Consider the following 27040-nt stretch of genomic DNA (forward strand, 5'->3'; position numbering starts at 1 on the left):
TGTAAAGATGCACCTTTCCATATTCTTTGAGACCTGAAGATGCAGACTTGTGTGTCATTTGGTTTCTTTGGAAAGTGTGTAACAGGCTTTGAATTCTTAGTTCCTTCTCTAGCAAAGTTACTGGCACATAGTGGGTGCTTCATTAATGCTAATTGACTGATTATCATTTATTCTCCAAATACCAAGATTTCCTTATGATTTATCCCATTGGAATTAGAGGAACTGATTGCCTTGTCTTGGGTGATATATGTAAAGATGCATCTTTCTATATCCTTTGATACCTGCAGATGCAGACTTCTATGCAGACTTGCTTTCTTTGGAATATGTGTAACAGGCTTAGAATTCACTTGGTTCCTTCTCTAAAATCTCTTACATTAGTCATATGTTATAGTTAGGGCCCTATTACAAAGCACCCCTTTCCAAAATTCCAATATATTCACTAGCAGAGACTAATAGAATATCCTTCTGGCCTCTTCAGCTTTGCTAGGCTCTATTTAAGTTTCCTTTCTTTCTGGAGGAGATAGTACTCATAAGGTCCATTCTCTGTGATCTGGACAATCCACAAAGAAGAAAACTGGCCTATTGGTTTTGAATTCCTTGGATAATGTTTGAACAGGAATCTGAAAACAGATGAGATTTTTAGTGGTTTATGATAACACAATTATATTCATTAGTTTTTAATTTCAAACTTCCTCAAATAAAGCATCCCTTTGTTCAAATGTTAACTCAAAATTGTTTACCAGATTGCAATTCCAACATATTACCTTGTACCACCTTTTATTTTTTCCTACACAAAGTTTGGCTGTTTTTCCTTTTTTTGGTCCAGACCTATGATTTCACTGTGAGGAGGTCATAGTGTGGAAAGTCCTGTCATTGATACCAGTCAGTAATTAGTATCTAAGTTTTAGTCCTACAGAGTTCCTTGGGCTGTAAGAGGTTAGGTGACACAGTTAGTAATGTATGAGAGGGAAGATTTGACTTCAAACCTTCCTGACTCTGAGACCAATCCTCTCTGTGCTATGCCCCATTGCCTCTCAGATAAATTTTATATATAGGAATCCTAATATTTTATATCTTTCCATTATACTGACAGAAAATCACCCTAGGATCAGGCTTGATTTAGATGACTTTGGGGTACTGTGCTACCTGACATGACTTGGAATCAGGATAACATCATCAGAGCCACCTTTCATTTCATAGGTGTATTTGGAGTCCTATTTGGCAACGTTTTATTTTTTTATTTGAGACCAGAAAAATCAGAATCTTACTATAGTGAAGTGCAGAGTTCCTGTTTCCTAGTTCTCACTAGTCATGGAGCATGTTGCCAGAAGCAGGATCATCTTTCTTTAGTTGTCATCTCCTAGAGGGCAGGAATTTTCGTTTTGCCCAGGCTGGATAGTGTCATATTGATAAATTTTTCAGTTATGGGAAGGGACTTTGTCTAAAAATAGGGGAAGAAAATAATTGCCCAACAACTGAATCTCAGTACAAGGTTCTAGCCAAAATAAGTTAATCTAATAGTTAATACAGATAATCTCTATGTAGATTCAAAAAGCATTTCATGGTAACCTTAATAAACCATTTAATTTATCCCTTAGTGATCATTTTAATATAACCATCTGGTATTGATAGGAATCTCTATTGTTGTTGGTCTCCCCCCTCTACCTGACATCTTAACTCAATAGTTTGGCCATGGAAATAGCTCTGTGACAGAGACGGTCCACTCTACCCAATATAGCCAAAACATTTTGTATTTCAGAGCATATCTTGAATTATTTTTTTAAAAATACCAGAATAGAAAAGTAAACTCTTTGACAACAAAAATTATTTTTCTGTCCTTAAATGGTGGTTTGCATATACTAGATGCTTAAAAATCTTTGTTGAATTGAATAGAAAAAAAAGGGGAATCAGTCATCCTCCAAATATTTGATTTCTTCCAGGAGGTATTGCATGGAATACATACAGGACGTGGAATATACATAGGACTGAAGCCAAGTTAAGCAGCCTCAAATGCTGTCCATGTCTCAGAGATTTTTATGAGGGATTGGGATTTAGAATAGGGGATAATCCCACACCACGTATTCTGGGGAGATTTATGAGAGAGAAAAGCAGTTTGAGGGAGACTTCTGTAAGTAAATTATTAAATGGCAGAGATTAGATTTGTTCTTCTTGACCCCAGATGAAGAAATGGGAATGCTATGTAGAAGTTGTAAAAGAGCAGATTTGGTTTTACTAGAAAGAGAAAAAACTGTCTCTACAAAACAGAGGAACCCTAAAGTGTGATAAGCTGCTTTGGGAGGCAATGAGTCAGTCTCCTCTCCTTAGATATCTCCAGGCAAAGAGCAGATGATCATTTGTTGCCTATGTTGTCAAGGGGATTCTCCTTTGGGAAATCTTAGAATAAATGTCCACTGAGACCCCTTCTGAGATTCTGTGCTTTCAAGGGGATGTGCACAAAGGACCATTAAGAAAGTTAAGTGGCAAGTGTGAGAATATGAAGTGAATGGTTTGAAGAGATCCATGTCACCAGCACCCAGAAAATTGTAGGCATGGTGTCCCTTTGGGGAAGAGGAAAATGACATGGGAAGAAAACCAGGCAGACAGAGAGAAACGGGCTTCTCTACACAGACATGAGGAAAGGGGGGAGAGCTGCTTAGGTCTCTCCGGATCATTAAGGGAAATAACCTCACCTGTTCATCATATCCTTTGCTCTTTATCTGGATTTCTCTTTGCTCGAGCTGGAATCTCCGAGACCAGGAGCAACCAGTCAAGATGGCCACACCAATAGAACTTGGTATGATTATGAAATAAAAAGGTGGCTAATAAATAAAATGGGGAAAAGTCCTGGACTTGTGCCAGGAAGCCACTTAAGGAAGTGTCACAGGAGCCCAGAGTGCCACCTTCGGAACTTCAGCCACTGAGTGGAATGAAAGGAGAAGGCAGTGTCACCCCGGCTGAGTCAAGCCACCTCTTAATGCACAAACAAATAGAATGTGACAGGGCCCAAGGGGGCTGAAGAAGAAAGGAATAGTTGGTCTCCTCCCCCCACTCCAAAGAGAGGGGTGAACTTGAAACAGGCCTCTAGACAAGTAGCATACTCAGCAAAAGGTCATTTTGTGTCCTCATTCATAGGAACTTCACAGGGGCTGCCAGCAAAAATAGGCCGATATACACATGGGAGTATACACACACGTGCACGTGTACCTATATCTGTGTCTATGCATAGCTACCCATCTCTATTTATTTTTGCATTTGTAGCCTCTTGTTTCTTATTACACTATATTTGTATTCTTTTATTTCTAGTTAGTAATATTATAATCTAAAACATACATTATACTTGGTTAACTAAAGTCCTATATCAGAAAAAAATAGAAGGAAACCCCTATGTTTAATAAGTAAATAGAGGAAGGAAAGGAATAAATATTTGTGTACTGTCTATTCTGTGCTAAGCACTTGTAAATGTACTTTCATCAGAAGTCATAGATTTTCCAAGCTGAAAAGGTCCTAAAAGGTTTCTTAATCCAATCGTTTTACAGTTGCAGAAACTGAGGCACAGAGAAACAAAACACCTAATTGTTCTGATGCGAAATCAAAAATTCTTTCCTTCGCACATTCTTGTTTTGGGGTGAAGGTGAGACAAGAAAACCATCAGTTTTAATTGGGTTTCTCAGAGGAGCTTTTCTTTCCATTAACTGATGGGCATAAACATTAGGGTTCCTAGCACTGCTTGGGAGGGCTATTTATAGAGACACATTTGGTCATTTTTTTTCTCCCAGAATTCCTGGCATTCTGAGGACAATGAAAGTATCCATAATGTCTTCCCTTTCACCCCCTGGCCATCTCCCTTCCTTCTTTGTATATTCCATGAGAATCCTAAGCAGTCTCCCTTTGGATGATGTTCTTTTGGATTCCACCATATAATCAATCATTAGTGCATGTATTCAGGGCTGGAAGGAACCTCACAGATCATTTAGTCTAACCCCATAATTTTACAGATGAACAAACAGAGGCCAATAGAGGTTAAATGACTTTTTGCAGAAAAAAAGTCGCAAAAAAAAATCCAATTCAGAGTAAAAGATGAATTCTATGACTCCAAATTCAGTAGTTCTCCTACTATCTTTAATCTATTTTATAACATTTGGCTCTCACAAAAGTGACTTGAAGCAAGTAGTTCAAGTCTTATGTTTCTAATTTACAGATGAAGAAATTGAGATTTGGAGAAATTAGTGACCTTGATTGAAGATTACAGAGGCATGAATTATGGATGCTTGGGTTCCCTCTTGTAGATATTCACTTCAGTGTGAAGGTAGCAGCCCTTATAAAGCTTTTCATATCCTGGAACCTTTTGACTGTTTTATATATAAGCATGATGAATTAACAATAGATAAATACAAGAGCATAATATTTCTTTAGGAAATTAGTGTCAGGAGTGATAAGCTTAAGATGCGTTTTAGACTTGATGGTAGGAAAAAGAAATTTCCTAAAACAGAATTTTGCAAAAATTGAGAGACAGTAAGTTCCTCTTCATTGGAGGTCTTTAAGCAGAGGCTGAATGACCTATCATGTATGTTGTAGTGGGGATTCTTTGCAGTCATCATTTGAACTAGATGGCTAATGAAGTCTCTCTGTTGTCATTGTTGAGTTGTTTTGATTGTATCTAATTCTTCATGACCCAGTTTGGAGTTTTCTTGGCAAGGATACTAGAATGGTTTGCCATTTTCCTCTCCAATTAATTTTACAGATGCTGAAACTGAGGAAAACATGGTTAAGTAACTTGCAGCTTGTAAGTGTCTGAAGCTGAATTTGAAATTATGAGTAAGAGTTTGCCTGAATCCAAGCCCAGTGTTCTATCCATTGCTCTACTTAACTGCTTAGTGAGGTCCTTTTCAAATCTCAAATTTTAAGATTCTGTCATTAAATATGTGATCCAATGATGAGAGGGCTATGTGCTATTTTCCCCCAAATTGTAATGAATCCTCACTTGCTAAACATTGGAAGAATTGACATCTAAATGGTTTCATTATTAACTTAGAAAAGGAATATGTTAGGGAAGAATGAAAAAAATAATATTAGGTTCATTAAAATAAGTACTGAATTTTTAAAGAATAACATCTAGTAAGAAATGAATGTAAATTTGTTTCTCCCGCTAAGATTCCATGCTTATTTTCCTTGCTGTCATGGGCTGTTGTCTGTATTATTTTCCTCTTTATGAAAGCAAAGGGAATGGAGATATCTTAATACCTCTATGTCGCCCATTCAGACCCATGGAGGGCAATACTGCATGAACAACAAAGATGGGTCTGTGTCCGTCATCACCAAACTTACCAACAGCCTTCATGTCTTTCCCCAACACGCCAGTGTCGCTGCTCGTCCAGAACGAGCCGTCACTCCATCTTGGCGAAGCTTTATAGAGATCAGTCAAAGCATTCGGGGAAGATTGAAGTGACAGGGGCCCACTGAGCAAATAGTCAAACATACAGCGCATCATGAAATATTCAGCCCTGACATAGGAGCACTAAATGCTTTCTCAATTAAGAGCACCTATCCTGGCAGCCGGCAAACAGCAGCATTGTGTTTGCTGCACTGGTTTGTCACAGGGAGTGGGACCAGACACGTTCTACACAGTTTTGACAGGTTGCTTTGCTTTCAGGAATGTCCCCACCTCTGCTCGTTCCTGAAGGATGGAGAGAAGTGTCCCAGAACAGATGTTCCCAGTTTGTCTCTAGGTGCTCTGCCAGTCACCAGGGCAGGAGATGAGTGTGTCCAGCCCTTTGCAATTAAGGTTTCCTGAATGAGCATTTCTTAACCTTAGAAAAGGAAACCTCCCATTTCTTGCAGAACTGATGAGACTAGTGATTGTTTATGGTGGGATCCTGAATATTCCTAAGAGTGCCAGCTGCCCTGCCAGTCACCAAGGCAGGAGAAAAGTGTGTCCAGCCCTTTATAACTAAGGCTCCCTGAACTGAGCATTTCTTGACCTTAGAAAAGGAAACCTCCCATTTCTTGCAGAACTGATGAGATTAGTGACTGTTTATGGTGGGATCCTGAATATTCTTAAGAGTTCCAAGAAGGAACAGGGTCCTGATGCCTAATCTTTATGACCAGATGCCTCATGTCTCCTGCCTCAAAATCATTTCTTTCTGGTCCCTGAAATTTCCAACCCAAGAGATAGGTAGTTTTTATGCAGGTAGTTAGTGATTTTTAACTGAAGTCCATAAAGATTTGAAGTTGGAAAGACCACACTATCCATATGGACCAGTCACTCTTACCCCCAAGGTCACACAATGGCAAGGGCAAGATTTGAAAACAAGTCCTTTGTCTTTGAGCCATTATTTTTGTCCTTTGTGATATGTTCAACAGGGGGAGTGAGTAGGTCAAAATGTCAACCTTAGCATTTTATGATATTCTTTATAAAAAAGAATCCCAATCTTTCTACCTCTCATAAAAGTCTTAAAGTCCAATATTGAAACCTCTACAGCAGAATATGTTGGGAGTTGCATGCAGTACATGCCTGCAAGGAAAGAAGTGCTCTTTAAAATATAATACAGGCTTTCTCACAGCAGGTTTGCTGGAAGAGGGATTTGTGGTTTTGCTCTAGGCTGTTGTCTTCAAGGCAGGCTTTTTGGTTTTCCCACTGTAGAGTAGCATTTAGTATCCTGGATGAAATTAATTGATGATAAGTGGCATTTGTTGCTCTATGAAAGCTAGAAACAATTATATTTTATTCGTTATTTGAAGTCATGCAGGAATAATTTCTAGCTGAGGAACTTGGAGGTGTTGTATGGGATTTAAGGAACAGAGATGTGAAAAATTTACCACACCAGGCTTTCTCTATTGAAAAGAAAAGAAAAAGAAGAGGGGATAAAAGCATCTATTGTTAATTTATTTAGTGCCTTCATATAAGGGGAACATCACAAACAATGACCTACTCAAAAATATTTCTTAAGTCTACCTTCAGCATGTATGTTATCAAAATTCTTTGTGATAGTTTTCTTTGGATTAGTCCCATAATGGCCCAATGGGACAGTGAAATGCATATGCCATATAATGGTCAAGTTGGAGATTATTTCTTGATAGTATCATTATAGACAAAGAAGCAGAGCCAGGATTTAGGTGTCCATTTTGTCTTTCTATTTTCCTTTATATAATTTTAAGATAGGGCTAATTTAATATTTGGATTAAAATTGGCCTGATTGGGGGACAGGGAAAAAATGTAAAAAAACAAGACTCTCCATCTATCAAATGTAGTGTTACATTTCCTCAAAAATACCTGTTTTGTGTCTGGTTTATCTGGTTTGACTGCCTATCCTGGGCAAAGTTATTCAATACTTATAAGGTCACCATTTTACTTTATCCAGCATGACAACAATCAAAGTTACCCTTAAATATATATATGCATTTAATGCATGATGTAAATTTCCCTTGTGAAAAACTGATCACTTATGTTTGGGGCCTGAGACTAAATTGGCAAATATCTAGAAATATTCTAGGTATGGAACTTACTCAGCCAAAACTGTCAGCAAGATGCTCTTCTCCCTCAAATGAACAGGCAGAACCCCAAAGCACCACAAGAGCAATTAATTACATTAATTAAGGAATCGCTGCTAAGTTATACCACCTTTATTTCAAGGTGGAAGGAAGATTCAGCAGGATCTCCTCCAGCTCATAAAATCCCTATTGCCTGAGAAATAAAGTGCTATACAGTATCTAAGTAGTTAGTAACAAATGAGCCTTGAATTAATTATAGCACATTTCAGGGGAGTTGGGGATTGCTTTGTGAGTCAAGAAAATACATCAACTAAGTCGTGAAAGACAATATATAGTATCGGTCTTTGGTTCCAAATAACTGGTCTGTGAGGAGCTGTCGTTGAGAGTTTTAACAGTGGTTTTGGTTTTTTTTTTTTTTTTTTTTTGGTAAACTAATGATATCGGAAGACAGTTCCTTTTCCAGTTCTAACAAACTGCCCTTTTCCCCTATTGGGCCTTTTATTACTATAGCAACATTGACTGGTGCTCACAATGGCAAGTGTTCAGCTGTGTTCTCACAAATATAAACTATTCTTTGGGAACCTTCAAAATCTCAATGTAGCAGCATTCAAAACTGTAAATAACGGGTCCTTTCCTTTCCACTTACCCTGGAAGGCTCTCTGCAACCAACGCCAACTCTAGGCACTTAAAAATTAAGAACGTGAAATTGTTTATTGTGGCTCAAGCAACCACATTTTAGTTGCAAAGTAATTATAGCTTCTGCCTTTGCTGTGATGAATTGCATCATTTTCTACAGAGTCCATTCAGCCAAGTGAGCCCACTGAATATGGGAATAGGGCTGGCCCTGGACAAAAATCATTAAATCAGTGGAGCTCACAGAGGCTCCTCCCTGCCTCCTGGGAACTCAAATACTTTTAGAGTAATTCCCCATACCAGCCCCATATTGTCCCCAATCTTCCAGCCCCATCAAAACTTTCTCATCTCATGTCTTGTATTTTTAAATTCTTTATTTTCTGATACAGATATCTATATCAGAAGCAGCCAGGTGGTACAGTGGATAGAGTACTGGACTTAAAGAGGACCTCAGTTCAATCCCAGATCAGATTATTTACTATGGATGTGACTGAACAAATCTTCTTCTTCTTTCTCCTTCTTCTCTTTCTCTTCCTCCTCCTTCTCCTCCTTTTTCTTTTTTCTTTTTCTCAATTATTTCTTCATTTCTCATCTTTTTGTTTGTTTGTTTAACTTACATTCTGACATAAGCATCCCTTGATTTTTCTCAGAGTTTTGGAAAACTCATTATCATTAGCTTATCCCTCCTTAGAAAACTACAATAACACTAGAATCAGAGTATCAGAACTAAAGAGGAGCTTTAGAGACCATTTAATGTGCTTGTCTTGATTAATACTTAAGGAAATGAAGTTCCAGAAACAGGAGGTGTCTTGTATCCCACTCTTGGTCCCACCATATGGATTTAAATTCATTTTCAAAGGTTTGTGTTCCACTGTTAGTCCAAAGTGCATCTGTATTAAATACCATGTCAGTTTCCTGACTTCCATTGGAGTCTTCTTCCGATTTTATCTTAATGCCATTATTTACAGTATTCCTTCTACCTACACTTTTTGTTTTTAAAGAATAGAACCAGGGGATCCCAGATTTAAAACTGAAAATGACCTCAGGGATATATTTCAAGCCCCTTACTTTATAGACAAGAAAAGCCCAGGGAGGTTAAATAATTTTCCTGAGGTCACACAAAGAGTAAATGGTAAAGCTAACCTTCACCAATTACTTTCCCAAGATGAATTCACACATTTGACCCAAAAAGTATTTGTCTCTGTGATAATAAGGAGACTTAAGAGATCTTGGGGATAAAACTTTTTAAAAGAATTTGTCTCTCACTTTGGAGGGTCAGTCCTCCCTCCCTTGCCCATTCTAATTAATATTATGTCATCCTTCTTGGCGACCATGCTACTTTGATATATGCTAAATCTAGAATAATATCTATTATATTAGAATAATGTCCGAATAAAAAATTTTCTACATATTAAATTTTAGAGCTATGAGGTACCACTTGAAACTTAATAATGGTATTTTAAAGGTGAATTAAAATTAAATAAAATAAAGCAGCTAGATGATTGATGTATTATATAGAAGCCAGAAAGACCTAAAAAAAAAATTCTGCCCCAGAGACTTGTTACTATAGGACCCTGGACAAGTCACTATATTACTTTCAGATTCAGTTTCCTCATCCATAAAATAGAGATAATAATAGTGCCCATCTCAGAGAGCTGTTGGGAGCATCAATAAAATATTATAAGAAGGGTTTTGCAAACCTTAAAGTATTATATAAATGCTACCGATTAAATATCAAATCAACAAAACAACCTCTTTATCTAGAGATATAAAATTCAGTAGCAGGCTGGCTGCTTCAAAACTCCCAAGCCCCTGGTGAACTGGATTAAAATTTAATTGGGAAATGTTTTATAAAATAAATAAATATACAGTACAACATTAACCACAATGTTAATCTATGGTTTTCTAAGTCATTTATGCAGCCACAGGGAGTCATTTCTACTTTGAGTTTGACACTGCTGCTTCAAGACACAGCAATTTGATATATTAAAGACTCTTGTCTTCAGTGCATCCGTGCACAAGTCATTTGATCTTTTAGTAAAGGGTCTTTATGTGTTACTGTAGTCTAGACCAACATTTGGATGAAGAAAAATCAGAAATATACTATGCCCACACCTATTACCTTTCCAGATTTTACCTTATTGACATAATCTTGAAGAACGTGACATCATCTCCACTCCACAAAAAGTTCCATGGTAGAACTTTTGTAACCAAAAACATAAATTAGGTTCATAATATAAATAGGCCCCAGAGAGGTCCAGCTAAATTTTTTTTTTAAATGAGAGTCACAATATGTTAAGGAAATCAAAAGGGAACTTCCCCACGGTCCCTGCTGGTGAGAACAGTTGTGTTGCCTCTGAAACCAACCTGTGGTTGTTACCTCTATCAGTATTAGCACTGGGCAGACCATGAATGGCAGTTATCTTTGTGAAAGTTGCCAAAATGAAGAGCCACTGATGGAGATGAATATGCCCTTGAGAAAGGATGAACTCACAAGGAGGAAAGAAGAGTCTGTCTTGTAGATTATCTCTGGATGATTCTTGTTTTCAAACCAAAAACAAATCAATAGAGGATAAATGTGGCTCCATGAATTCAGAGCCAGTTTGTCAGCTCAAGCAATACTGTGTAACTGGGGCATGAGAGGAATGGAACTGGGAGGACAGACAGAGAGAGGGGTGGGGGAAAGAGTGAGAGACTTACAGAGAGAGACAGACAGACATAGAGCTAGAGAGATAGACAGAGAAATAGAGTCAGAGAGAAAGAGAAAAAGAGAGATAAAAAGACAGAGAAAGAGAGACATACAGAGACAGACAGAGTCAGAGAGACAGGGAGAGAGAAATAGCGAGTGAGAAAGAAACAGAGAGACAGAGACAGCTAGAGAGACAGAGAAATAGAGAGTCAGAGTGAGACAGAGAGACAGATAGAGATAGACAGACAAAGTCAGAGACACAGAGGGAGAGAGAAATAGAGAGCAAGAAAGAAACAGAGAGTCAGAGAGAGAGAGAGAGAGAGACAGGTAGAGACAGAGACAGACCGAGTCAGAGAGACAGAGACAGAGACATATTGAGAGAAAGAGACAGAAGCAGAGAGACAGAGAGAGACACAGAGACAGAGGGAGAGAGAGAGAAATAGAGAGCGAGAAAGAAACAGACAAATAGAAGCAGAGAGACAGATAGGGACAGAAAGACAGACAGAGCCAGAGAGAGAGAGACAGACAGACAGACAGACACACTGACTTAGAGAAAATTAGAGGCATAAAGGGAGAAAGAGGTGAGATATACACATAAAGACAGAAGGGAGGAAAGAAGGGAGGAAAAAAGAGAGAGAGAGAGAAACTGTTGGAGAAGTAGTTAGATGGTTAGTGCAAATACAGTTGTCAAGAAAGGAAGGTGGGGGGGGAGCTGTTGTTTAGTATTGAAATCATGTATTCCAGATGTGGGCATTTGGTAGTCAATCTGCTCTGAAGTGACACACTGCTGAATCTTTAAAGGGCTTCAGTTGAGGAAAGCAAAATCTGATTGGGCAAATTGCTAAAATATTTAAAGTGCAGCCTGTTAAAGCTTTTACTGCGAAGAGCATCACGTCAGAAGTTGTAGTCAGAAAGAGCAAATAATTGGCTTTCCATCCTCATGCTAGTCAGTCAGCATGGGGCTCTGTTCCTATTCCTTCCACATCATTGCTAAGGCTAATAGCAACCCTTTGGTTAGATTTTTTTTTTGGTAGTGAAGGGGGAGTGAGGAGAATTAGTGGAGAGAGAATGGGGGTAGGGAGGTGCTGACAAGGCGTGGGGAACAAACCCAAGAAGGGAAAGTCCTATTTAGAAAGGCATGATTAACAGAGCTCACCATTGAGGTTTTCTGCCTGCCAAATGTCAACTGGATGTGTTTTTCCAGGTTGATGGTGATGGGGTTTGCTTTTCACTGAACAGGTCCTGCAAACTGTTTTTAATGACAATAACTTCATTTTCATCTTTCATGTCTTCCAATATGCAGAAGCTCCAGGGACACCTTCCCATTCATATTTTATCACATTTTCCACTTACATTATCTTTTTTTTTTCTTTTTCTGCAGACACGACCCTTTGTTAATTCCTGGCAATGATCAGATAGACAACATGGACTCCAATGTGAAAAAGTATGATTCTACAGGGATGTTCCACTGGTGTGCAGCCAAAGAGATCGAAAAAGTCATTCTGGTGAGTATCAAAGAGCCCCTTCATAATTCTGACCAAAACCAGGTTTTCTAGCCCTGAGATCTGCCAGCTGTTTTATGGGATGACACAATCCCCTGTCCTATTTTTAAGATGATGAAAATTAGAAACATATTGAGGGGACTTGATCTTTGATCAAAGTTTAGACTGGAAGTAATAAATCAAGTTTTCCTTCATTTCTTCATTCATTCATTTCTTCCTTCAACATGTATTGATATCTCTACATATCTATTTAAGACCTTGTGCTAAGTGCTAGGAACAGACTCAATTCAGGTGAATGGCAACTTAGCAATTAGGGCCTGACCTTCTTCCCTCACTATATTGTAAACTCCCCAAGGTTGGGAAATATGTTTATTCTTCATTATATCTTCCCAGTCAAATACACATTCACAAAAGAATACACAAAATCCCTAACTTGATGCATTATACGTAGTAGATACTCCATGCTGGGCTGGTAATGGTAATGAAAATAACAAATGTCCAATTTAATTCAGTCAACCAGAAGCTTGTGTTAGGTGCTAAAGTTATGATGACAAAAATAAATGAAATTGCCCATGCCTTGAGGAAGCTTACTTTCTAAAGGAAGGGTATTATTTGCACACAGGTAGACAAATGCAAAATATCTATATAATAATGCAATGCAATTAAATTTCTAGAGAAAAGAATCTTACCAATTGGGAAGAGTCAGGAAGGGCCTTGGCATTTGAATCATGTCTTAAAGTAAGCTAAGGTGAAAAAGGACAGTAATCCAAGCATGGTGCCCGATTGCTCAAGGGCAAGAAAGCAGAAAGACTAGTTAATAAAAGGAGCAGTTAAAAGACCAATCTCGATGAAATGGGGAATAGTAGAAAAGGAGATTATAAAAATTAGGTGGGAGGCCAGATTGGTGGGTTAATAAACATGCAAACTAACCAAGGTCACAAGATATTTCTTGGTTAGTATAGCTATGGTGTAACTATTCTATTGTTTCTCACTAGGTACTGAAGTTTAGCTTAGAACTCTTAGATACTATCATCATAATAATAATAATTATAAACATTTATATAGTATTTTAAAAATTGAAAAGTGCTTTACTAATATTATCTCACTTTATCCTCTTAACACCTTGGAGGTACATGCTATTTTACCCCCAATTTTTAAATGAGGCAACTGAGACAAAAACAAGTGACTTGTATACAAAAAGTATCTGAGGCTGGATTTGAACTCAGGTTTTCCTGATTTTAGGGCCAATGTTCTGAGCACTTAGCTGCCTGGTTTAAAGCTTGGTTTTCAGAGAAAAGCGGGATAACTCTTTGGGGTGGCCAATGAAGGCTTCATCCCAGGAGACCTGCTCTGGAGAATGGATGGGAATTACTGGGTTCCAAATGAATAATGGCCTCTGGAATCACCTTCTGGTGATTGCCACTTTCCTGCATCCCCTTCCTTGCCATTCTGCCCTCCCCCACCTTAGACCCTGTTTGCATTCCATCTGCTTGTTAAAGTGGGCTAGCTACCCAGCTGACTTGGCCAATTAAAAATAATTAGGCGGCCTATCACATTTAGTTAGAGTCAGGAGAAGCTCCTGCTCAGGGTGCCCATGCACTCAGACCTCCAAGCAGCCAGTAACTAAGTCCAGATCTCCACCACAAAACTGATGATATTTGAAATGAGGTCCCTAGTGGATCCTCACTTTGTCGCAGTTTATAAAGCATTTCCTGAGGCCGGTGTCTCAAATTTCCCTGCACTGTTGCACAGGGAAACCGATAATGGTGACAGCCCCCACTTTATCCTAACGATCAGGGAGCAAGAGAGCCGGTTTCCTTCTCTCCTTGGGGGTTGTGGTAATAACCCTGACATTGTCATGAATTGCAATATTGGCATTTAAACAATCAATACACCAGTCAATTCTAGAGAGTAAATCAACCTGAGTTTGATATGTACAGTGGAAATTAATATATGTCCCTCAAGACACTGTAAGCCACATGGGGCTATACAATGACTGGGAGTCATCCAGGGGCAAAAGAGAAAAAAATGAAAAGGAAGGAGCCAAGGAGAATAGCCCATAATGAGTTTCCTTGTGTTATTTGTATTGTTTTATAAGAGAAGATGCTAAAGGGTCAGCAGTAAATGAATATTTGAATTTCACAAAGATATCAGATTTATATCATTCATAGGTAGTGCCTTCAAGTGCTTCTTTGCTCCCATATTGACCCTTTCCAAAGGTTTTTATTCTATTGTTTTTGTGGTGGTCTTCTGAAAGGCTTCAGAAGGCTAAGAAATAGAGCAGGTTCCCAGGATTAGAACTCATAAATCACAGATTGCAGGATCTCAGAATTGGAAGGGGGTTTCAGAGGCTATTTTGCCCCAAACCCCCTTTCATAGTTTTCCCAGTAAGGCATCATTTAGCTTTCCCAAGAACATCTCTAGTGAGGTCTTGCAAGGCAGACTCTTGCTGGGTTTGTCATTGTTCAGTCATTTCAGATTCTTTGTGACCCCAATAGGGCTTTTCCTGGCAAAGACACTGGATGGTTTGACATTCACTTCTCCAGCTCATTTTTATAGATGAGGAGATGGAGGTTTAAAAGAACTGCCCAGGATCACAGGATGGTTGTTCATCCTTCCTTTTTGAAGAGGACCAATGATATTAGGAAGTGATGGCTTCACTTGTGCACACACAGTTAAGAGTGGTTTGCCATATTCCTCTGCAGCTCTTTTTATATTTTTTATTTTGAGGCAAAATTGGTTCAACAACTTTTGCAAATAGCAAGTGTGTGAGGCCAGATTTGAACTCAGAAAGATGAATCTTTTTGACATATGCCCTACACTCTGTCCATTGTCCCAGCTAGCTGCCGGTGATCCACTTTGGGATCACTTATATCACTAGGAAGAATTGTCCTAAATCTGCATTTCTGAGGCTTTTAAGCACTGAATGGGTGTTGCCCCCATCAAACTGAGACCTATTAAAGATCTTAGCTTAAAAAGGCTGAGGTCTCCCATTGCATCAAGAGCCATCTCCAGCCATCTGGATCTATTTCTGGCCACTGGACCCAGATGGCTCTTGGGGGGAAACGAGGCAGGTGACCTTGCCCAGCCTTCCCTCACTTAAATCCTATTCACTTGCCTGTCCTTGAGTCACCTCCCTGATGTCCTGTTCCTCTTTCAGACGAAGGATAAACAACATTTTCCATGCATGGGGAGAACCTGCTTCCCCTGGAGCACCTGATTCTATTGCCTTGAGCATGAATAATGAAATGGGTGGGAGAGAAACTCATGGGACAATCTTGAGTTAGGATTGCCTCGGCTAAAACAGGCTGGTATTTAGTTCTGGTTGTCCTATATTAGAAAGGCATTCAATAAAGAGGACGGTGATCAGTATGGTCAGAAAGCTGAAAATTACAGGGAATAAAGTTTGGTGGAAGGAACAGAGACTGTTTAAGTTGGAAAAGAGAAGCTCTGAGGGAATGGGCAGGAGACATGATAATCATTCTTAAGCATTAAAGGGTTCTTACATAAGATGGAAATTAAGCATTTTGTGCTTGTCCCTTTGGATGTTTGATTATACATACCTGTTACAAAGGTTTTGTCTTTTTTATTATTTTGAATGGAAGAGGAAAGATTAGGGGAGAGAAAATAAATGCTTGATGATTTGGCAGGGGGTGAAGGAATTGAGAATAGAAGGAAAAAGCAGAGAATGTCCTTTTTTAATCTAAGGAAAAAAATGCAGGAACAGAAGAGAAGGGGAAGGGAATAAGTATTTATCGATTAATTAAGCTTATTATGTTTCAAGGACAACTAGATGACACAATGGATAGAATCCCAGACCTAGAATCAGGAAAACTCAATTTTCCTGAGCTCAATTCCAGCCTCCTACACTTACTAGTTGTGTTGCCCTGGACAAATCACCTCACCTTGTTTGCCTCAGTTTCCTCACCTGTAAAATGACTTAGAGAAGGAAATGGCAAACTGCTCCAGTATCTCTCTCAAGAAAACCTCAAAAAGAGTCTTGAAAAGTCAGATACTACTATTTGACTGAACAATAAAAAAAATTGTGCCAGGTACTATCCCAAGTAATGTTTACATGGAGAAAGGAACCCTCCTGAGCCTTAGTTTATAACAAAAGAGGATGTTAGAATTGCTGATCTCTTAGATATCTACTAGCATTTTATAATGCCTATAAATAAATATAAATTAGTATTATTACCTGCAAAGAGGAGAGAAGGGGGATGTTGCCTTACATTCTAATAGGAATTCAAAGATGTAGGATCCTTGTAAGTAAGGATTTTTTTTGGTACTAGTATCCCCAGTACTTCACACAGTACTCACCATATAGGAGTTACTTAATAGAGACTAATTGATTGGTTGATTCAATTGAGTCCAATTGTTCTGTTTCTCTGCTTTTACAAAGAATGAATATTTTGATTCTTCTTTCCCTTTCTTAATTGTCAAACTTTAGAAATCGGTTCCCCCATTACAAACATTTAGAATTCCATCTTAGATCTGCCCTCTCTGCTTAAATATCCATCCTCACTAGTGCTTCCCAGGGCTGGGATCTATACTGCTGAACTTGGATGATTAGCATCTGTAGATCATTTGCAGTATGTGATCTAAGCTTTGTAACTACCTGGTCTACTTCTAGTGAGAGACAACAAATCTTTTCTACCTGGGAGAAGTTGCATTCTGAATTCCCAGAGTGAGCTTCTCTGTTTAAGTAAGCACTCTTTCCTGGGAATGCTTTTCTTTCTCGGTGTTGTGTTCAGTGTTTGATTTATAACAGCCATGCAAATAGCAGCAGACCCCAGTGGGGTAGGGGTGGACAATAAAGAATTGTAATAAAAATGAGAAAGATTCTATGGCTCAGTTCCCAGGTCTTATATGTTAGGTCTTGGTGTTCATAATGCAATGTCTCTTCTCAGTTGATTATCTCCAGCTTATCCCATCTAAATTTCCTTTCTGGTTTTCCTGTTTTTTCTCCCATTAGTCCATGAGCTCCTTGAGGGCAGGGAATACTTTTAGCCTTTCTTTATATTCCCAGTACTTATCACAGGGTCTGATACACAGTAGGTGCTTAATATATATTGACTGGTTGCCTTGTTAACTCAGAGCCCTAAGCATCCTCATGGGGAGGACCCAGGCAAAAAGGCAACATTTGAATGGACTGGTGAGTCTAATTCAGATCTCTGTCATTTTTTATTTTCTTCTTTTAGACTCGGAGCGAAGCTGCCATGACCGTTCTGAGTGGACATGTGGTGGTCTGCATCTTTGGCGATGTCACGTCAGCATTGATTGGCCTCCGGAACTTGGTGATGCCTTTGCGTGCAAGCAATTTTCACTACCACGAGCTGAAGCACATTGTGTTTGTGGGTTCCATTGAGTACCTCAAGCGGGAATGGGAAACACTCCATAACTTTCCCAAAGTTTCAATATTGCCTGTAAGTCCAAGACTGTACTATTGATACTTTCTTTTCTCTTTTTTGCTTTTCAAGAAAATCCCAACTGGGCAGGATTGTTTTGTCTTTGATCATGAACTTGTTCCTTTGTCTGGTTATGGGCCTGAGGACTTAGCCCATCCCTTGTGCTTCATCCAGGAAAACCTAAGCCCTGGGAGACCTTATTAAATGAAATTTGCAGTGGTTTTCAGTCCCTCATCAAGAATGAATTTCAGCTGGTATCAAATGTTATTAGCTTCTAAACACTCCTTCCCTTGCTTAACCTCATTCAGTTCTGATGAATTTGATATAGTAGTGTTTGTGATAAATTGATTTGTGTTATTATTGACAATTGTAAATACTTTGAACTGTGTCCTCTCTTCTCTTTTTCCCCTTTAATTTTTTGTGCTTATATTGAAGAAAGATTTATTTATTCTTATCTGATTTCTATTGGTCTTCCTGCCCTTTCTCCCCACAGTTACTGGCAGAGTAGCCTTTCCACTGGAAACTCTGTTCTTGGGGCTATTGTCATCTGGAGTATGATTAAATCTGATAGCATACACTTAAAAACACATTGGACACAAAATCCAATCAAACTGTTTATTAAGTACCCACTATGTGCCAGGCATTGTGGTGAGAACAGGATATAAATAAAGACAAACACAGTCCTTCTACTTAAGGAGCTTATAATCCAACATGAAAACAACTATGTACAAACAAGATAATAAGATAAATTGGAGATAATCAACAGAGGAAGGTTTTATTATCTTTGGCCCTAAGTCAGTGTGATAGAGGTTGGACTGAAGAATATAGGCACTCTATCTTTGCTGATTTTTCAATGAATATATATATATATATATATATATATATATATATATTATACACACACACACACACACACACACACACACGCACACACACACACACACACCCTAAGTACTAAAAAATAGTTCTTGGAAGTTGAAATATCCAATGTTTTTTGTTGTTTCCCATGTTGAAAATATGTCTTTCCTAATATTTGTCCTTTTGCTGAAAAAACATTTTTATTTTTATGAAATGATATCAGATATGATTATACCTTTCAATCTCCCTGAGTAATTGATAAACTTCTTTCCATACAATTTCAGACCTGTAGGTGTCAGTTTCTAGAATGCTAGAAAGAAAGAGGGAAAAAATAAACTAGAATTAACAGAAAAATCTCATTCTTCCATTTTTGAAAGGAACATTTTGAAAGGCACTGATCTCTACTTAATACCTTTTACCAGCTCCCACTATTTATACTTTGACAGTTAGATCTAGTGCTCCTAAATCCATGGTTAACATACACAAATAAAAACCAACAGGCTTAATGGATGCATACCCATATGTATATGCACATAGATAAATAGTCCCAAAGATATATAGGTAAAGCCCTAACTCAATACAATCTCTGCCCACCAACAGATGTACACAATCATCCCTTATATGCAATTCATAAATATTGCTGATTCCATCATCTCTCCTTAATCATTTCTCTGCCTAGCATGCTCTAAATGGGCAATTGGGGACATCTTTTTGGCAGGACTTAAAACAATTTTTGATCAAGTTGCCACTGTTTCACTGGGCTGCACCAAAGTTAGCCTTTGTATATCCTTTGCATCCTTTGGGGTAATTGCTCATAGATTCCTGGAGCTCACTCAATGGATTGACACATGTAAATGCATACTTAGCTTCTCAGATTTTATAGGATCATTTCAAACACTCTAAAACCTTGTGTCCCCAGGCCTGGCACATTTGTACAAAAGGGCTTCTACATATGTTTTCACATATTTCACTATTTAAGTAATGCTCCATACAAAGCAAAAGCCCAGAGAAACACAAGATGTTTCCATTGATATCATTTATTCTTTTTGTATTTAGAACACATGCTTGCCCAAATGTCCTTGTGTTTTCCTATTTCATTGCTACTACTCTAAGTGGAAATTAAATGATTATAGATACAGCTGACTGGAATACACTTTATTTATTTGTTTTGGATTTTTTTGCCTTCATCTTTGGTTTTTATCAGTAAACCAATATCTTCTGGTATTGAAATTCCCTTCTTTGAGTTCTACTGGCAATTTGTCTATAACCTGTAGCCTTGGAGAGTTGCCTGAAGGACTGTCAAATGACTTGTTCAAAGTCGCATAGATGGTATATATCAGAAGCCATATTTGACCCAAGTCTTTCAGACTACAGTTCTGGCCTTCTATTCTCTAACCTAGAGTGCCATTCATTGGCAAAATAAACAATCTCACAAGGGAGGAAAAATAAATTGCTTCTTCTTTGGGAGAATAGTGCCTTAGGTCAGAAAATGTTCAAACCTATGCCCATCCTTCCTTGTCACTCAGTCCACTTTCCAGAAATATATTGATGCCTTTAACCAAATTACCACCAGTATTTATAAAGGATTGCTTGTCTAATTTCTCCCCTCAAAATTTCCCCTTTAGAAGAAGAGCCACTATTTAGAAATGAGAAAATAGCATCTTGGAATATAATCCAGGAGATCTGGTGAATCTTCCCCCAAAGTGGTCATCGAAGAAAATGCTAGCTTGCCATGGAATCAAGGTTGGGCAATCAATTAAAATTTAATTTAGGCAGCATTTAGTAAGTGTTTACTCGATGTCCAGAACTGTGCTAGCTGTTAGGGATGGGAAAAACAAAAACAAAAGCTAAAATTAAACCATCTCTGTCTTTTAAGGAGGGTGTGTTCTATCTGGAGAGATATATCATGTCATATGCAAATGCTAAGCTATGTTCATAAGGTAGAGGATATTGACACTTACTAGAGGAAATTAGGAAAATCTTCTTTTAAGAGACATAAAATAAGTCTGAAAGGAAACAAAAGATTCAAAGGGAGGCAGAAGGTGAAAAGGGAGTATATTTCAGGTGCAGGTGAACAACATTTTCCAAGACATAGAGGTAGGAAATAGCCCAAATCAGGGAACAGCAAATAGACCATTTTGGAATATAAAGAGGAAAAAATTGAAATGTTCAGAAAGCGAGTCTAGCACCAGATTGTGAAGGACATACCAGGTTGAGAAGATGCTATTTTGTTCTAGAAACAAGAGTTAGTCATTGAAAGTTGTTGAGTAAGAAATGATATGGTGAGAGAGAATAGAACAAAAAGGGAGAGAAGTTAGAAAATTATATAAAAGACTGCTGTCATAGTCCAGCCAAGAGAGGATAAGGATTGAGCTAGGATGATGGCATGTGAATGGAGAGAAGGAATCTCATGATCAGAGATTCACTTCAGTCTGTTCTGGTTTGGCTTTGAAGTATAAAGATTATTATATGGAGTTTTCAATACTGTTCTTCCTGCTCTGGCTAAACACAGAGAGACTATTAGAATCCTGGAGGTGATAGTATAATAGAACGATTATTGAATTTGGAGGCATTAAGACTTGCATTCAAATTCTGATTCTCTTCCTACTTATATAATCTTGAATAATCCATTCATGACCCTTCCATACCCCAGTTTTCTCTTGTGTAAAATGAGGTGGTTGAACCAGATGGGTTCTATCCATAAATCCATCACATTGTGGTAAGAGCTCTGCCTCTCATTATAACATACAAAAAAAAAGTATCATTAATGGCTAAGACAGGAATAAAGTGGGTTTTAAGATGAAAAGATCCTTACTATTGAGTGGATCCAGAAAGCCTTCTTTAAGGAGGTGAAATCTGAATTTCACTATATTATTCAGACAGGAAGTTCACAAGTGCAGATGACAAGGGAAATTCAGCCATAAAGAATTATGTACAAAGAGTTGAGGTTGGAAAGCACATGGTACGTATAGGGGTTAGTAGTAGCATACATAGTATGTGGAGTGGATTTAAATTAGTTATGAGGTTTCAAAAATTAAATGGTGCCAGAATATAGAGCCCAGAAATTGTGGTTCATGATCTCATATGGGGACTCATAACTGTACGTGGGGGTTGAGAAATATGATTTATTATCAGTAAATGTTTGATTTGTATGTCTATTTTATATAGCTATATATCCATTTCTTACATGAAGGGGGGTAAAAAAGTTTAAACCCCACCACAGAATAGCTTGAAGACCATAGTTAAAAGTTAGAATTTTACTTAGTTGACAATAGGGAGCCATTGAAAGTTTTAAACAGAAATAGGCTATGGTTTTTTAAGTCTTATTAATTTTTTTTTAATATGACCTCCCCAAATCCCTTCCATAGATTTTAGGCTTTGAAGGCCCTCAATGACATTATAGCTCCCTCCTTTTTTGAATCTTTCCTCTGGTTTTCTGAAGGGGAAGCATAAGTTCCTGAGATCAATGAGTTTCAGAACACCTATAATGGCCAAGTTTTCTTCATGGTTCCATGGAAGCCCTCTCTAGCCCTTAACACTGTCCTCCCTTTCCTGGTCAATATATCTGAAACAAATTCACCAGTATATTCTTAATAGACAATCTTGACATCTCATTCTTATGCAACATCTGGGCTCCTCTCAACATGACTTCTCCTAGCAGTGTAGTTCCTTACCTTTATATTCCTCTGCTCCCCTTACCAGTAACCATTAACCACCAATTCATGTTTTGTAGTGAGCCCCTACTGCACCTTGCAAAAAGTTCTAGTTTTTAGTCTAAGTGATGCCTTTAGTTCAGGAAGCAGCATCACATATGTAAGGGAATTAAATCTGATTTGGGAACTGGATCACCTCTGCCAGGTGCTGTCTGGATGACCTTGGGCAAGCCATCTCTCAGTTTCCTCAACTGCAGAACTGGGGCCTGGGGATAGCAGTTGGACTAAGACCTCTTCCAACCCAGTGTCTACAGCCCTAAAATCCACTGCTCTTCTAGCTCATTTGGAGACAGATGCTGAGCATCCATGAAAGGGAATGTTTCAGGAAATCAGCCCCATGTATGTCCCCAGGTATTCTAGCATGGCTCAGCCCTAAGGGGATATATCTTTCTCACTCCCCTCTATCAGGGCTCTGAATGATTACCATAGATTTTTTTAAATACAAAGACCACTTTGCACCCACAATTACAATTTCCATCAATTAAGGAAGAATCCAGCTGCACCTCATATACACACACTCATTCATACACAGAGACACACAGAAGAGATTCTCCCCTTTCCCAAATTTTTATGACCAAACTGAAGTCCCATCACAATTTCACTCCCCCTACCCATCCTTGCCCCATGCCATCTTCTCTGAGCTGCACCGAGAACAGGAATTGTTTTTTTCCTCAATCTTTATTTTTTTTTCCTCCTTTTGCCTGAGCCGGGAAGTTACATAAACAGACATTTAAAACCTACTCCCTTGTTCAATTTTGAAAGCTGGGAGGTTTCCACAGGATGGTGACTTAAATCAGGACAATTTCAAAACAGAGAGGAGACGCAGGACCCTGGTATTATTTCTCTTCCCTGTTTGTTAGTAATAGCTTGATTGAATATGGGGAGGAAGCCTAAAATGCTGCCATCAGCACCAAGTACCCTTTAGATTAACACACGACTCCTATTCCCTGGTATATAGGTTAAATAATTTCCCAAAGCTCCTTCTCAATCTTTAATTTGTTTTTATTTTTTTCTCTCCCCCCTCTCCCCACATCTCTCTCTGTCTCTCTGTCTCTCTCTTTCCTTGCCCCCCCCTTTTTCCTTCTCTGCCAAAGGGTACACCATTAAGTCGGGCTGATTTAAGGGCTGTCAACATCAACCTCTGTGACATGTGCGTTATCCTGTCAGCCAATCAGAATAATATTGATGATACTTCGCTGCAGGACAAGGAATGCATCCTGGCGTCACTCAACATCAAATCTATGCAGTTTGATGACAGCATTGGGGTCTTACAGGCTAATTCCCAAGGTAAGGACTGCCCTATAATACTCCCCTGCAGTGCCTACAGGGGACAGGACCTGGCAAGAGGAATATCCTTCATTCAGTAATTCAAAGAGCTTGCATCAGCCAGGCTGACAGTGAAACCCGCTCATTGCTGGGATAGCTTTTAAAGGGGGCATCTGCTGCTTCTTCCCACTGTCACAGAAAGCAGGCTGGAGAGCTGCACAAGCACAAACACTCGCTCTCAGATTACAGGTAAATAGACGTGCCCGTAGTCTCGCACACACATGTAAACATGCACAGGTGTACTCGCACCTGCAAGTTGCATGCAACGAGATCCACAAACCTGTAAACACACATGCACACACTCACAAAATGCATGTACAATGCACGTAGTAATGATATAAACAAACAGTGCAATCACCATATATGCACTAATAATAAACACATACAAACCTGCATACACACAGTAGCCTCAAACATACATGTACACACATTGTCCATCTTTATACAATGTGCATGCAAATATACATGCAAATGTTTACACACATATGAGCACACACATGCACAGTCATATAGATGCACAAATACATAATATACTCACACTTTTAAATTATGCACATATACACACTCTCACATCTACATACAAATATACTAGAAACATAAATGCAAACACACACGAGTACACACATTCACACACCCACACTCTCACATATACATGCAAACACATACACTCCTGCACACATGCAAGCACAATGTACTTATAATACATACAAATATAAGCATACATATCTTCACACACCCTTACAAATACACATGTATACCTATTTGCACACATGCAAACATATGCACATACTCACACTCCATGCAAATGCACATGCACACTCTCACAATGCCCAAAAGTGCAATGCAGTCCTTTCTTACACACATAAACACACATGTAATAGTGTAAATACACCTATTTTCACACATATGAACAATCTCAGTGAACACATTCCCACACACATGTCCACTCTTGCAATTACAAACACACATGCAATAAACTCACATGAATATTCTTGTACACATACATGCACACAACACATACACTCACAGATGTGTATAAACATACATGTAAGCACACATCCAAACACAATGTCCCATTTACACACACATGCATATGTAACACATGCACTCACTCACATAAATACCTACTAGCACAAATATACTCAGTCATACTTGCTCACAATACATTCAAGCACATATATGTGTTGATAGTACATACATATGCATTTGTGCATACATACTCTTACATATACATGCAAACACACACACACACACACACACACACACACACACAAACAGGTTTGTTTAGAATAAATGAGCCTTTTGAATGTCCAGAACAGCAGCCGTGATGTACATCGATCACACCACTGGGGTCACTTAGCTAAATGTAGCTGATGAACAAAGATAGGCGGACTGATCAGCGCAGATCTGGATTGGAGCCAGAGAAGTGATTGTTTCTGACAAATCCTGAACCCTTTCCCCACCTACCCACCTCCAGGTAGCAGCAGAGACACAATGAATATGTCTGAAACAAACCTTGTTTTAAAAAAATCACGACATGTTATTCACCCACTTAAATGATTTTTTGTCAGCTTACCAACTCTCTCCCTGAGAGTGGATACAGCATAAAATGCACACCTACCCCACTGCCAATAAAATGCACATTTCTCCCATTCCCAGGCTGAGGAATCTCCAAGTCTCCTGATGCTGGACAATTGTTTGCAAAGGAACTGTCCTCAGAGAGCACACAGCACAATCCCTGAGTATAGCATCTTAATAGCCCATGAATCTCATTATATCCAGATCCAAATGGTGTCTACCTACCATGATGACACAGAACACCTCTTTCAATAGAACTTGGGATTTAGGATGGGGGCAGGATGTTTTTAGCAGAATGATCACTGAGTTTGGAATCAAAACAGGATGATTTTGAAAGTCTCCTACTTAGATGCACATAAGCTATGTGTCCTGGAGCAAAGTATTGATGTCTCAAAGCTGCAGCTTTCTCACCTGTCAGATAGAGCTAATATTCACACACTTATCTCAAAGAAAGTGTCTTGAAAATCTAACACACCAAGGAAATACCTCTGTCCATAATTACAGTTGGCTTCTATTGTACAAATTTTCCAATACAAGAGTCAATGAATCATCAATCCCTAAACTCTATTTAAAACTTCCAGCATATGGTGGTTTTTCTCTTGATTTGCTTAACATTTATTTAGCTCACTATATTCCTAGTAGGTGACTTTGGGCAAAGCATTGTGTCCCTAGCTGAGGGCAAAATCTTGACCCTGGTTAGAGGAGATAGGCAAGACAATTCAGTTTTTTTCATTTTCCTCTTACTCTAGTTTTCCCAGTGGTAGCATTTTTTTCCCTAAAGAAGTACTCAACAATGTGGTGGTTAACACTAGGTTAGGAGTTAAAAGATCTAGTTTTGGCTCTTTACATGTGGAACATATAGGCAGGTAATTTTACTTGCTTGGGTCTCAGTTCCTAAGGATGGACTAGTACAATTCTAAGGCCCTTGCTAGCTAAGTCTTAATCTATGATATTATGAAAATGAAAAACATGTAGAATTTATTTCTGCTCTCAGTGTCTTTAAGTCTAAGTGTGTCTCCCAAGCTCACAAAGACCTCCCAGATCTACATAACCATTACCTACTTGACTCACTAGAATCCTAGCAATCTCAAATGATAGTTCAGCTAGGTATTGGGCATGGTCAAACTAAAGGAGTTTGGGAATTTTAAAACACATAATATACTCTGAGATTTGTTGAAAGGTTGGAAGGTGCCTGAGAAGAGGGAAAAAAAACAAAATCATTTCCCAGAGTCTTAACTGGGATAATTTTTTTTTAACTCAATAGATGTAATTTCTTTCTTTATTATGCTGTGGAATCATTTGGATCCCCTTGGTGGCCTTGATGCTATCAATGCTGGCAGAAAAAGATCAGACCAAACAGTAGTTCACTTTTTCATTTACTTCAATACCCATCAAGCTCCATAGTAATATTCTTCCTGCTTTTCAAACATCCAAGTGTAATCAAGTCTTGTGACTCTGTTGCTGAGAAGAAATTTCTATCTTTTAATTTGGACTGTAAACTCTGAGATAGTTTATCACATTACCTAGATAACCAAAATATTAATATTCCTCCCTTCCTTTATAGATTCTTCTCTGGCTTCAGAGTCAGGCTAGATGAGGACTTGAATGCAGGTTTTCCAAAAGATTTGGGATGTGATGGTTAGTTGTCAAAAACAATTAGACTGATTCGCAGCACACCGTGGTCACTGGACGATCTGACGTGACAGCCTGGGCCGAGAGAATCAGTTCTAATATAGGTAGTCAGGACTCTAGCAACAATTACATAAAGCAGGTAAAGCTGCTTCTGCTGGTCAGCAAACATCAGCTCAGAACTACTTTACAGCTCTTTACCAGCAACTAAGTGCC

General features: G+C 38.6%; 1 protein-coding gene and 1 long non-coding RNA gene across 2 annotated transcripts in view; one reads left to right on the plus strand and one right to left on the minus strand.

Moving 5' to 3' along the window:
- Positions 1 to 27040, plus strand: part of KCNMA1 (potassium calcium-activated channel subfamily M alpha 1) — an 887197-nt gene that overhangs the window by 793022 nt on the left and 67135 nt on the right. Inside the window, 3 exon segments of the mRNA XM_031949466.1 lie at positions 12192 to 12315; positions 17514 to 17738; positions 23386 to 23578. Of these exon segments, the coding sequence (XP_031805326.1) occupies positions 12192 to 12315; positions 17514 to 17738; positions 23386 to 23578 (542 nt within the window).
- The window catches only part of LOC105751163, a 103380-nt gene continuing 95113 nt past the window's right edge, over positions 18774 to 27040 (minus strand). Inside the window, exon 3 of the long non-coding RNA XR_004231386.1 lies at positions 18774 to 18888. This is a non-coding gene — a long non-coding RNA (uncharacterized LOC105751163). The remainder of the gene's footprint in view (positions 18889 to 27040) is intronic.

This window comes from Sarcophilus harrisii, chromosome 2 (assembly GCF_902635505.1).
Source record: "Sarcophilus harrisii chromosome 2, mSarHar1.11, whole genome shotgun sequence".
NCBI lineage: Eukaryota > Metazoa > Chordata > Mammalia > Dasyuromorphia > Dasyuridae > Sarcophilus > Sarcophilus harrisii.